At 40.4% G+C, this 14,464-nt stretch overlaps 1 protein-coding gene across 1 annotated transcript in view; it reads right to left on the reverse strand.

Moving 5' to 3' along the window:
* Positions 1 to 14,052, reverse strand: part of eva1c (eva-1 homolog C (C. elegans)) — a gene marked incomplete at its 3' end in the record, with an annotated part of 31,664 nt that extends 17,612 nt beyond the window's left edge. The window contains 2 exon segments of the mRNA XM_084140615.1: positions 13,095 to 13,300; positions 13,565 to 14,052. Of these exon segments, the coding sequence (XP_083996741.1) occupies positions 13,095 to 13,300; positions 13,565 to 13,697 (339 nt within the window). The 5' untranslated portion in view covers positions 13,698 to 14,052.
* Positions 14,053 to 14,464: the final 412 nt, after the last annotated feature.

Consider the following 14,464-nt stretch of genomic DNA (forward strand, 5'->3'; position numbering starts at 1 on the left):
GTAACTTCTACAGAAAACACCAGGTGATTGACAGGTAGCTGACAGTCTCTGTGGCTCTGACAGTAACTTCTACAGAAAACACCAGGTGATTGACAGGTAGCTGACAGTCTCTGTGGCTCTGACAGTAACTTCCACAGAAAACACCAGGTGATTGACAGGTAGCTGACAGTCTCTGTGGCTCTGACAGTAACTTCTACAGAAAACACCAGGTGATTGACAGGTAGCTGACAGTCTCTGTGGCTCTGACAGTAACTTCTACAGAAAACACCAGGTGATTGACAGGTAGCTGACAGTCTCTGTGGCTCTGACAGTAACTTCTACAGAAAACACCAGGTGATTGACAGGTAGCTGACAGTCTCTGTGGCTCTGACAGTAACTTCCACAGAAAACACCAGGTGATTGACAGGTAGCTGACAGTCTCTGTGGCTCTGACAGTAACTTCCACAGAAAACACCAGGTGATTGACAGGTAGCAGACAGTCTCTGTGGCTCTGACAGTAACTTCTACAGAAAACACCAGGTGTTTGACAGGTAGCTGACAGTCTCTGTGGCTCTGACAGTAACTTCCACAGAAAACACCAGGTGATTGACAGGTAGCTGACAGTCTCTGTGGCTCTGACAGTAACTTCTACAGAAAACACCAGGTGATTGACAGGTAGCTGACAGTCTCTGTGGCTCTGACAGTAACTTCTACAGAAAACACAAGGTGATTGACAGGTAGCTGACAGTCTCTGTGGCTCTGACAGTAACTTCTACAGAAAACACCAGGTGATTGACAGGTAGCTGACAGTCTCTGTGGCTCTGACAGTAACTTCTACAGAAAACACCAGGTGATTGACAGGTAGCTGACAGTCTCTGTAGCTCTGACACTCTGACAGTAACTTCTACAGAAAACACCAGGTGATTGACAGGTAGCTGACAGTCTCTGTGGCTCTGACAGTAACTTCTACAGAAAACACCAGGTGATTGACAGGTAGCTGACAGTCTCTGTGGCTCTGACAGTAACTTCTACAGAAAACACCAGGTGACTGACAGGTAGCTGACAGTCTCTGTGGCTCTGACAGTAACTTCTACAGAAAACACCAGGTGATTGACAGGTAGCTGACAGTCTCTGTAGCTCTGACACTCTGACAGTAACTTCTACAGAAAACACCAGGTGACTGACAGGTAGCTGACAGTCTCTGTGGCTCTGACAGTAACTTCTACAGAAAACACCAGGTGATTGACAGGTAGCTGACAGTCTCTGTAGCTCTGACACTCTGACAGTATCTTCTACAGAAAACACCAGGTGATTGACAGGTAGCTGACAGTCTCTGTGGCTCTGACAGTAACTTCTACAGAAAACACCAGGTGATTGACAGGTAGCTGACAGTCTCTGTGGCTCTGACACTCTGACAGTAACTTCTACAGAAAACACCAGGTGATTGACAGGTAGCTGACAGTCTCTGTGGCTCTGACACTCTGACAGTAACTTCTACAGAAAACACCAGGTGATTGACAGGTAGCTGACAGTCTCTGTAGCTCTGACACTCTGACAGTAACTTCTACAGAAAACACCAGGTGACTGACAGGTAGCTGACAGTCTCTGTGGCTCTGACAGTAACTTCTACAGAAAACACCAGGTGATTGACAGGTAGCTGACAGTCTCTGTGGCTCTGACAGTAACTTCCACAGAAAACACCAGGTGATTGACAGGTAGCTGACAGTCTCTGTGGCTCTGACAGTAACTTCCACAGAAAACACCAGGTGATTGACAGGTAGCAGACAGTCTCTGTGGCTCTGACAGTAACTTCTACAGAAAACACCAGGTGTTTGACAGGTAGCTGACAGTCTCTGTGGCTCTGACAGTAACTTCCACAGAAAACACCAGGTGATTGACAGGTAGCTGACAGTCTCTGTGGCTCTGACAGTAACTTCTACAGAAAACACCAGGTGATTGACAGGTAGCTGACAGTCTCTGTGGCTCTGACAGTAACTTCTACAGAAAACACAAGGTGATTGACAGGTAGCTGACAGTCTCTGTGGCTCTGACAGTAACTTCTACAGAAAACACCAGGTGATTGACAGGTAGCTGACAGTCTCTGTGGCTCTGACAGTAACTTCTACAGAAAACACCAGGTGATTGACAGGTAGCTGACAGTCTCTGTAGCTCTGACACTCTGACAGTAACTTCTACAGAAAACACCAGGTGATTGACAGGTAGCTGACAGTCTCTGTGGCTCTGACAGTAACTTCTACAGAAAACACCAGGTGATTGACAGGTAGCTGACAGTCTCTGTGGCTCTGACAGTAACTTCTACAGAAAACACCAGGTGACTGACAGGTAGCTGACAGTCTCTGTGGCTCTGACAGTAACTTCTACAGAAAACACCAGGTGATTGACAGGTAGCTGACAGTCTCTGTAGCTCTGACACTCTGACAGTAACTTCTACAGAAAACACCAGGTGACTGACAGGTAGCTGACAGTCTCTGTGGCTCTGAAAGTAAATTCTACAGAAAACACCAGGTGATTGACAGGTAGCTGACAGTCTCTGTAGCTCTGACACTCTGACAGTATCTTCTACAGAAAACACCAGGTGATTGACAGGTAGCTGACAGTCTCTGTGGCTCTGACAGTAACTTCTACAGAAAACACCAGGTGATTGACAGGTAGCTGACAGTCTCTGTGGCTCTGACACTCTGACAGTAACTTCTACAGAAAACACCAGGTGATTGACAGGTAGCTGACAGTCTCTGTGGCTCTGACACTCTGACAGTAACTTCTACAGAAAACACCAGGTGATTGACAGGTAGCTGACAGTCTCTGTAGCTCTGACACTCTGACAGTAACTTCTACAGAAAACACCAGGTGACTGACAGGTAGCTGACAGTCTCTGTGGCTCTGACAGTAACTTCTACAGAAAACACCAGGTGATTGACAGGTAGCTGACAGTCTCTGTGGCTCTGACACTCTGACAGTATCTTCTACAGAAAACACCAGGTGATTGACAGGTAGCTGACAGTCTCTGTGGCTCTGACAGTAACTTCTACAGAAAACACCAGGTGATTGACAGGTAGCTGACAGTCTCTGTAGCTCTGACACTCTGACAGTAACTTCTACAGAAAACACCAGGTGATTGACAGGTAGCTGACAGTCTCTGTGGCTTTGACAGTAACTTCTACAGAAAACACCAGGTGATTGACAGGTAGCTGACAGTCTCTGTAGCTCTGACACTCTGACAGTATCTTCTACAGAAAACACCAGGTGATTGACAGGTAGCTGACAGTCTCTGTGGCTCTGACAGTAACTTCTACAGAAAACACCAGGTGATTGACAGATAGCTGACAGTCTCTGTAGCTCTGACACTCTGACAGTATCTTCTACAGAAAACACCAGGTGATTGACAGGTAGCTGACAGTCTCTGTGGCTCTGACAGTAACTTCTACAGAAAACACCAGGTGACTGACAGGTAGCTGACAGTCTCTGTGGCTCTGACAGTAACTTCTACAGAAAACACCAGGTGATTGACAGGTAGCTGACAGTCTCTGTAGCTCTGACACTCTGACAGTAACTTCTACAGAAAACACCAGGTGATTGACAGGTAGCTGACAGTCTCTGTGGCTCTGACAGTAACTTCTACAGAAAACACCAGGTGATTGACAGGTAGCTGACAGTCTCTGTGGCTCTGACAGTAACTTCTACAGAAAACACCAGGTGATTGACAGGTAGCTGACAGTCTCTGTAGCTCTGACACTCTGACAGTAACTTCTACAGAAAACACCAGGTGATTGACAGGTAGCTGACAGTCTCTGTGGCTCTGACAGTAACTTCTACAGAAAACACCAGGTGATTGACAGGTAGCTGACAGTCTCTGTGGCTCTGACAGTAACTTCTACAGAAAACACCAGGTGATTGACAGGTAGCTGACAGTCTCTGTAGCTCTGACACTCTGACAGTAACTTCTACAGAAAACACCAGGTGATTGACAGGTAGCTGACAGTCTCTGTAGCTCTGACACTCTGACAGTAACTTCTACAGAAAACACCAGGTGATTGACAGGTAGCTGACAGTCTCTGTGGCTCTGACAGTAACTTCTACAGAAAACACCAGGTGATTGACAGGTAGCTGACAGTCTCTGTGGCTCTGACACTCTGACAGTAACTTCTACAGAAAACACCAGGTGATTGACAGGTAGCTGACAGTCTCTGTGGCTCTGACAGTAACTTCTACAGAAAACACCAGGTGATTGACAGGTAGCTGACAGTCTCTGTGGCTCTGACAGTAACTTCTACAGAAAACACCAGGTGATTGACAGGTAGCTGACAGTCTCTGTGGCTCTGACAGTAACTTCTACAGAAAACACCAGGTGATTGACAGGTAGCTGACAGTCTCTGTGGCTCTGACAGTAACTTCTACAGAAAACACCAGGTGATTGACAGGTAGCTGACAGTCTCTGTAGCTCTGACACTCTGACAGTAACTTCTACAGAAAACACCAGGTGATTGACAGGTAGCTGACAGTCTCTGTGGCTCTGACAGTAACTTCTACAGAAAACACCAGGTGATTGACAGGTAGCTGACAGTCTCTGTGGCTCTGACAGTAACTTCTACAGAAAACACCAGGTGATTGACAGGTAGCTGACAGTCTCTGTAGCTCTGACAGTAACTTCTACAGAAAACACCAGGTGATTGACAGGTAGCTGACAGTCTCTGTGGCTCTGACACTCTGACAGTAACTTCTACAGAAAACAACATGGTCACACTCACAGCCACTTTTTGGCAGGGATTCAATCCGATCAGCCCATTTCGGCTATGCACCTCCTAAAGGTAATGTTCCTGCGTTGGTAGAGACTGCATTCGTGGTAAACGCAGCATTTGTCAGCTCAAATGGAAATGACCTTTAAATGTCAAGCGTGCTATAACACATCTCTACTGATCTATAACACATCTCTACTGATCTAGAACCCATCTCTACTGATCTATAACCCATCTCTACTGATCTATAACACATCTCTACTACTGATCTATAACACATCTCTACTGATCTATAACACATCTCTACTGATCTATAACACATCTCTACTACTGATCTATAACACATCTCTACTGATCTATAACACATCTCTACTACTGATCTATACCACATCTCTACTACTGATCTATAACACATCTCTACTACTGATCTATACCACATCTCTACTACTGATCTATAACACATCTCTACTGATCTATAACACATCTCTACTACTGATCTATAACACATCTCTACTGATCTATAATACATCTCTACTACTGATCTATAACACATCTCTACTACTGATCTATAACACATCTCTACTACTGATCTATAACACATCTCTACTGATCTATAACACATCTCTACTGATCTATACCACATCTCTACTACTGATCTATAACACATCTCTACTACTGATCTATAACACATCTCTACTGATCTATAACACATCTCTACTGATCTATAACACATCTCTACTGATCTATAACACAGCTCTACTGATCTATAACACATCTCTACTGATCTATAACACATCTCTACTACTGATCTATAACACATCTCTACTACTGATCTATAACACATCTCTACTACTGATCTATAACACATCTCTACTGATCTATAACACATCTCTACTGATCTATACCACATCTCTACTACTGATCTATAACACATCTCTACTGATCTATAACACATCTCTACTGATCTATAACACATCTCTACTGATCTATAACACATCTCTACTACTGATCTATAACACATCTCTACTGATCTATACCACATCTCTACTGATCTATAACACATCTCTACTGATCTATAACACATCTCTACTGATCTATAACACATCTCTACTGATCTATAACACATCTCTACTACTGATCTATAACACATCTCTACTACTGATCTATAACACATCTCTACTACTGATCTATAACACATCTCTACTGATCTATAACACATCTCTACTGATCTATAACACATCTCTACTGATCTATAACACATCTCTACTGATCTATAACACATCTCTACTACTGATCTATAACACATCTCTACTACTGATCTATAACACATCTCTACTGATCTATAACACATCTCTACTACTGATCTATAACACATCTCTACTACTGATCTATAACACATCTCTACTGATCTATAACACATCTCTACTGATCTATAACACATCTCTACTGATCTATAACACATCTCTACTGATCTATAACACATCTCTACTACTGATCTATAACACATCTCTACTGATCTATAACACATCTCTACTGATCTATAACACATCTCTACTACTGATCTATAACACATCTCTACTGATCTATAACACATCTCTACTGATCTATAACACAGCTCTACTGATCTATAACACATCTCTACTACTGATCTATAACACATCTCTACTGATCTATAACACATCTCTACTACTGATCTATAACACATCTCTACTGATCTATAACACATCTCTACTACTGATCTATAACACATCTCTACTGATCTATAACACATCTCTACTACTGATCTATAACACAGCTCTACTACTGATCTATAACACATCTCTACTGATCTATAACACTACAGAAAACACCAGGTGATTGACAGGTAGCTGACAGTCTCTGTAGCTCTGACACTCTGACAGTAACTTCTACAGAAAACACCAGGTGATTGACAGGTAGCTGACAGTCTCTGTGGCTCTGACAGTAACTTCTACAGAAAACACCAGGTGATTGACAGGTAGCTGACAGTCTCTGTGGCTCTGACACTCTGACAGTAACTTCTACAGAAAACACCAGGTGATTGACAGGTAGCTGACAGTCTCTGTGGCTCTGACAGTAACTTCTACAGAAAACACCAGGTGATTGACAGGTAGCTGACAGTCTCTGTGGCTCTGACAGTAACTTCTACAGAAAACACCAGGTGATTGACAGGTAGCTGACAGTCTCTGTGGCTCTGACAGTAACTTCTACAGAAAACACCAGGTGATTGACAGGTAGCTGACAGTCTCTGTGGCTCTGACAGTAACTTCTACAGAAAACACCAGGTGATTGACAGGTAGCTGACAGTCTCTGTAGCTCTGACACTCTGACAGTAACTTCTACAGAAAACACCAGGTGATTGACAGGTAGCTGACAGTCTCTGTGGCTCTGACAGTAACTTCTACAGAAAACACCAGGTGATTGACAGGTAGCTGACAGTCTCTGTGGCTCTGACAGTAACTTCTACAGAAAACACCAGGTGATTGACAGGTAGCTGACAGTCTCTGTAGCTCTGACAGTAACTTCTACAGAAAACACCAGGTGATTGACAGGTAGCTGACAGTCTCTGTGGCTCTGACACTCTGACAGTAACTTCTACAGAAAACAACATGGTCACACTCACAGCCACTTTTTGGCAGGGATTCAATCCGATCAGCCCATTTCGGCTATGCACCTCCTAAAGGTAATGTTCCTGCGTTGGTAGAGACTGCATTCGTGGTAAACGCAGCATTTGTCAGCTCAAATGGAAATGACCTTTAAATGTCAAGCGTGCTATAACACATCTCTACTGATCTATAACACATCTCTACTGATCTATAACACATCTCTACTGATCTATACCACATCTCTACTGATCTATAACACATCTCTACTGATCTAGAACCCATCTCTACTGATCTATAACCCATCTCTACTGATCTATAACACATCTCTACTACTGATCTATAACACATCTCTACTGATCTATAACACATCTCTACTGATCTATAACACATCTCTACTACTGATCTATAACACATCTCTACTGATCTATAACACATCTCTACTACTGATCTATACCACATCTCTACTACTGATCTATAACACATCTCTACTACTGATCTATACCACATCTCTACTACTGATCTATAACACATCTCTACTGATCTATAACACATCTCTACTACTGATCTATAACACATCTCTACTGATCTATAACACATCTCTACTACTGATCTATAACACATCTCTACTACTGATCTATAACACATCTCTACTACTGATCTATAACACATCTCTACTGATCTATAACACATCTCTACTGATCTATACCACATCTCTACTACTGATCTATAACACATCTCTACTACTGATCTATAACACATCTCTACTGATCTATAACACATCTCTACTGATCTATAACACATCTCTACTGATCTATAACACAGCTCTACTGATCTATAACACATCTCTACTGATCTATAACACATCTCTACTACTGATCTATAACACATCTCTACTACTGATCTATAACACATCTCTACTACTGATCTATAACACATCTCTACTGATCTATAACACATCTCTACTGATCTATACCACATCTCTACTACTGATCTATAACACATCTCTACTGATCTATAACACATCTCTACTGATCTATAACACATCTCTACTGATCTATAACACATCTCTACTACTGATCTATAACACATCTCTACTGATCTATACCACATCTCTACTGATCTATAACACATCTCTACTGATCTATAACACATCTCTACTGATCTATAACACATCTCTACTGATCTATAACACATCTCTACTGATCTATAACACATCTCTACTACTGATCTATAACACATCTCTACTACTGATCTATAACACATCTCTACTACTGATCTATAACACATCTCTACTGATCTATAACACATCTCTACTGATCTATAACACATCTCTACTGATCTATAACACATCTCTACTGATCTATAACACATCTCTACTACTGATCTATAACACATCTCTACTACTGATCTATAACACATCTCTACTGATCTATAACACATCTCTACTACTGATCTATAACACATCTCTACTACTGATCTATAACACATCTCTACTGATCTATAACACATCTCTACTGATCTATAACACATCTCTACTGATCTATAACACATCTCTACTACTGATCTATAACACATCTCTACTGATCTATAACACATCTCTACTGATCTATAACACATCTCTACTACTGATCTATAACACATCTCTACTGATCTATAACACATCTCTACTGATCTATAACACAGCTCTACTGATCTATAACACATCTCTACTACTGATCTATAACACATCTCTACTGATCTATAACACATCTCTACTACTGATCTATAACACATCTCTACTGATCTATAACACATCTCTACTACTGATCTATAACACATCTCTACTGATCTATAACACATCTCTACTACTGATCTATAACACAGCTCTACTACTGATCTATAACACATCTCTACTGATCTATAACACATCTCTACTGATCTATACCACATCTCTACTGATCTATAACACATCTCTACTGATCTATAACACATCTCTACTGATCTATAACACATCTCTACTGATCTATAACACATCTCTACTGATCTATAACACATCTCTACTGATCTATACCACATCTCTACTGATCTATAACACATCTCTACTGATCTATAACACATCTCTACTGATCTATACCACATCTCTACTGATCTATAACACATCTCTACTACTGATCTATAACACATCTCTACTGATCTATAACACATCTCTACTGATCTATAACACATCTCTACTACTGATCTATAACACATCTCTACTGATCTATAACACATCTCTACTGATCTATAACACATCTCTACTGATCTATAACACATCTCTACTGATCTATAACACATCTCTACTGATCTATAACACATCTCTACTGATCTATAACACATCTCTACTACTGATCTATAACACATCTCTACTGATCTATACCACATCTCTACTACTGATCTATAACACATCTCTACTACTGATCTATAACACATCTCTACTACTGATCTATAACACATCTCTACTACTGATCTATAACACATCTCTACTGATCTATAACACATCTCTACTGATCTATAACACATCTCTACTGATCTATAACACATCTCTACTACTGATCTATAACACATCTCTACTGATCTATACCACATCTCTACTGATCTATACCACATCTCTACTACTGATCTATAACACATCTCTACTACTGATCTATAACACATCTCTACTACTGATCTATAACACATCTCTACTGATCTATAACACATCTCTACTACTGATCTATAACACATCTCTACTACTGATCTATAACACATCTCTACTGATCTATAACACATCTCTACTGATCTATAACACATATATACTGATCTATAACACATTTCTACTGATCTATAACACATCTCTACTACTGATCTATAACACATCTCTACTGATCTATAACACATCTCTACTACTGATCTATACCACATCTCTACTGATCTATAACACATCTCTACTACTGATCTATAACACATCTCTACTACTGATCTATAACACATCTCTACTGATCTATACCACATCTCTACTGATCTATAACACATCTCTACTGATCTATAACACATCTCTACTGATCTATACCACATCTCTACTGATCTATAACACATCTCTACTGATCTATAACACATCTCTACTGATCTATAACACATCTCTACTGATCTATAACACAGCTCTACTGATCTATAACACATCTCTACTGATCTATAACACATCTCTACTGATCTATAACCCATCTCTACTGATCTATAACACATCTCTACTGATCTATACCACATCTCTACTGATCTATAACACATCTCTACTGATCTATAACACAGCTCTACTGATCTATAACACAGCTCTACTGATCTATAACACATCTCTACTGATCTATAACACAGCTCTACTACTGATCTATAACACATCTCTACTGATCTATAACATATCTCTACTACTGATCTATAACACATCTCTACTGATCTATAACACAGCTCTACTGATCTATAACACAGCTCTACTGATCTATAACACATCTCTACTGATCTATAACACAGCTCTACTGATCTATAACACATCTCTACTGATCTATACCACATCTCTACTGATCTATAACACATCTCTACTGATCTATAACACATCTCTACTACTGATCTATAACACATCTCTACTGATCTATAACACATCTCTACTGATCTATAACACATCTCTACTACTGATCTATAACACATCTCTACTGATCTATAACACATCTCTACTGATCTATAACACAGCTCTACTGATCTATAACACATCTCTACTGATCTATAACACATCTCTACTGATCTATACCACATCTCTACTGATCTATAACACATCTCTACTGATCTATAACACAGCTCTACTGATCTATAACACATCTCTACTGATCTATAACACATCTCTACTGATCTATAACACATCTCTACTACTGATCTATAACACATCTCTACTGATCTATAACACATCTCTACTGATCTATAACACATCTCTACTACTGATCTATAACACATCTCTACTACTGATCTATAACACATCTCTACTGATCTATAACACATCTCTACTGATCTATAACACATCTCTACTACTGATCTATAACACATCTCTACTGATCTATAACACATCTCTACTGATCTATACCACATCTCTACTGATCTATAACACATCTCTACTGATCTATAACACAGCTCTACTGATCTATAACACATCTCTACTGATCTATAACACATCTCTACTGATCTATAACACATCTCTACTACTGATCTATAACACATCTCTACTGATCTATAACACATCTCTACTGATCTATAACACATCTCTACTACTGATCTATAACACATCTCTACTACTGATCTATAACACATCTCTACTGATCTATAACACATCTCTACTACTGATCTATAACACATCTCTACTACTGATCTATAACACATCTCTACTGATCAATAACACATCTCTACTGATCTATAACACATCTCTACTGATCTATAACACATCTCTACTGATCTATACCACATCTCTACTGATCTATAACACATCTCTACTGATCTATAACACATCTCTACTGATCTATAACACATCTCTACTACTGATCTATAACACATCTCTACTGATCTATAACACATCTCTACTGATCTATACCACATCTCTACTGATCTATACCACATCTCTACTGATCTATAACACATCTCTACTGATCTATAACACATCTCTACTGATCTATAACACATCTCTACTGATCTATAACACATCTCTACTGATCTATAACACATCTCTACTGATCTATAACACATCTCTACTGATCTATAACACATCTCTACTACTGATCTATAACACATCTCTACTGATCTATAACACATCTCTACTACTGATCTATAACACATCTCTACTACTGATCTATAACACATCTCTACTGATCTATAACACATCTCTACTGATCTATAACACATCTCTACTACTGATCTATAACACATCTCTACTGATCTATAACACATCTCTACTGATCTATAACACATCTCTACTGATCTATAACACATCTCTACTGATCTATAACACATCTCTACTGATCTATAACACATCTCTACTGATCTATAACACATCTCTACTACTGATCTATAACACATCTCTACTGATCTATAACACATCTCTACTGATCTATAACACATCTCTACTGATCTATAACACATCTCTACTGATCTATAACACATCTCTACTGATCTATAACACATCTCTACTACTGATCTATAACACATCTCTACTGATCTATAACACATCTCTACTGATCTATAACACATCTCTACTGATCTATAACACAGCTCTACTACTGATTGGATTGAATCCCAGCCGCAATCTCTATGTAGCCTTGGTTTTGGGGGTTTTTACTTTAATTCTGAAAATAAATGAGCCACTATTATGATACTTCGCAGTACTCCCCTTTAAGACTTATTCTGAATAACTTTATTATTCCCAGAAGTGTCAGAGTGAATATTCAAAGACAAATCTTCCTGAAGAGAGAGAGTAGCCATAATAATTCACAATCAAGAAGTTAAGCTTACATCTACTTGAAAGTAGATTCCTTGCCTATGGGGATTCATCAACTCAGGCATACATGTCATGAATGCTTACCACGTTACACAAAAGCTTACCACGTTACACAAAAGATTCAATGACTGAATCATTTGGCAGAGTGAAACTGTGTGAAAATACCTATTCTTGTGCAAAAAAAGGATTCCTACAACAGAACACAAAAAAACACACCTGTAGGGTAGTAAACGCAGAACAGCTGTGGTTTCCTGCGCTGACGCCCGCAGCTGTCACGTTTTCGTTGGTGCAGAGCCGTGCGTCGGCACGTCCGTAAAACGCCGACTGGATCGAGATGGTGGAGTGGCGTGGACAGTAGAGACGCAACTGCTGCCCGTCGCACGCATGCACAGAGTGACTGGTAATGATCCGAGACAGGTAGTCTGTTAGAGAAATCAATTAAATTGATCATGGTTTACTGACCAACCAAGACACTAAATATTCAACAAATATGGATGATGAAGAAGAAGATGATGATGAAGATGGTGAAGATGATTATGATGTAATCATCTTATTATTAACTATCATCATCATCATCATCCAAAAGTAAATAAATCAATAGGCCTACTTTAAAACAAAATCATCATCACCACACCTTTCATCATTATCATCACCACACCTATCTTCATACTCATCATCACACTAACTTGAGAAATCAGCCAGTCCGTCCATGCCAGAGCAGGAGCTCCAGAGCAGCAGCGAGAGATAGAGCAGGTTAATCCCGGACCCAGAGCAGCTCAACCCGCGGTGGGAACCCGACCAGCTCATGGCTCCTCGCATTCCCGCCCCGTGAGATCATGTTCGGGGGCTCGACTCTCTCCTCAACTCTCCAAGCTTCCGACAGGAAAGGCAGGCTTATTGGGAAACATTGTTTTGGAATGCTACACGACCACGCCACATAGCCTTTAACTACACCAGCGCCAAATTAGGACTTTGACTCCATACAGACATTCAGAAATAAAAGGGAAATAACAATTTATGTAGTCTATATCAAATTACAGCAGTAAGAGCACAGTTAGGGCGCGTTGATGTTCCCGAAAACAAAACCGTTTTCTCTTCTTCAGCGTAGTCCCTTTAAATAATCAGCCATGTGCATACACCTGAACCGCCGAAAAGAAGGAAAACGGTTAGAATTAAAATAACTTGTATCCTTCCTGTAAACTACTGATCCTAGCCTGGTTCACACCAACTCTCCAATATTTTCCATGGGGGTAGTCACGTGGGTAGCGTCAACCAGGCTGTATAGTCCCTAGCATTGACGTCACCAAACCCGGGTTTAAAGCCCCGAATGAGTTTGTCTCAGCCGGGAGTCTTTTTGCCCTGCTGGGATGGGTGTAAAACAAGCAAGGCTAAAATGCATTACACACTGCAATGAATCCTCCATACATGAGCCCTGGCCCGCCCTGCCTAAAACCAGCACTCCTGTGTACGGTGGCGCTTTAGGAGGCGGAGTCAAAAGTCCAAAGTCATTTTTGATTCGTCCAACAAAAAAAAACTAAAATTCGGCGCGCGCGAGCTCATTCTCTGAGGGGAAAAGAGCGGGAAGA

This window comes from Coregonus lavaretus, assembly GCF_964263955.1.
Source record: "Coregonus lavaretus genome assembly, chromosome: 24".
NCBI classification, from domain to species: Eukaryota; Metazoa; Chordata; class Actinopteri; order Salmoniformes; family Salmonidae; genus Coregonus; species Coregonus lavaretus.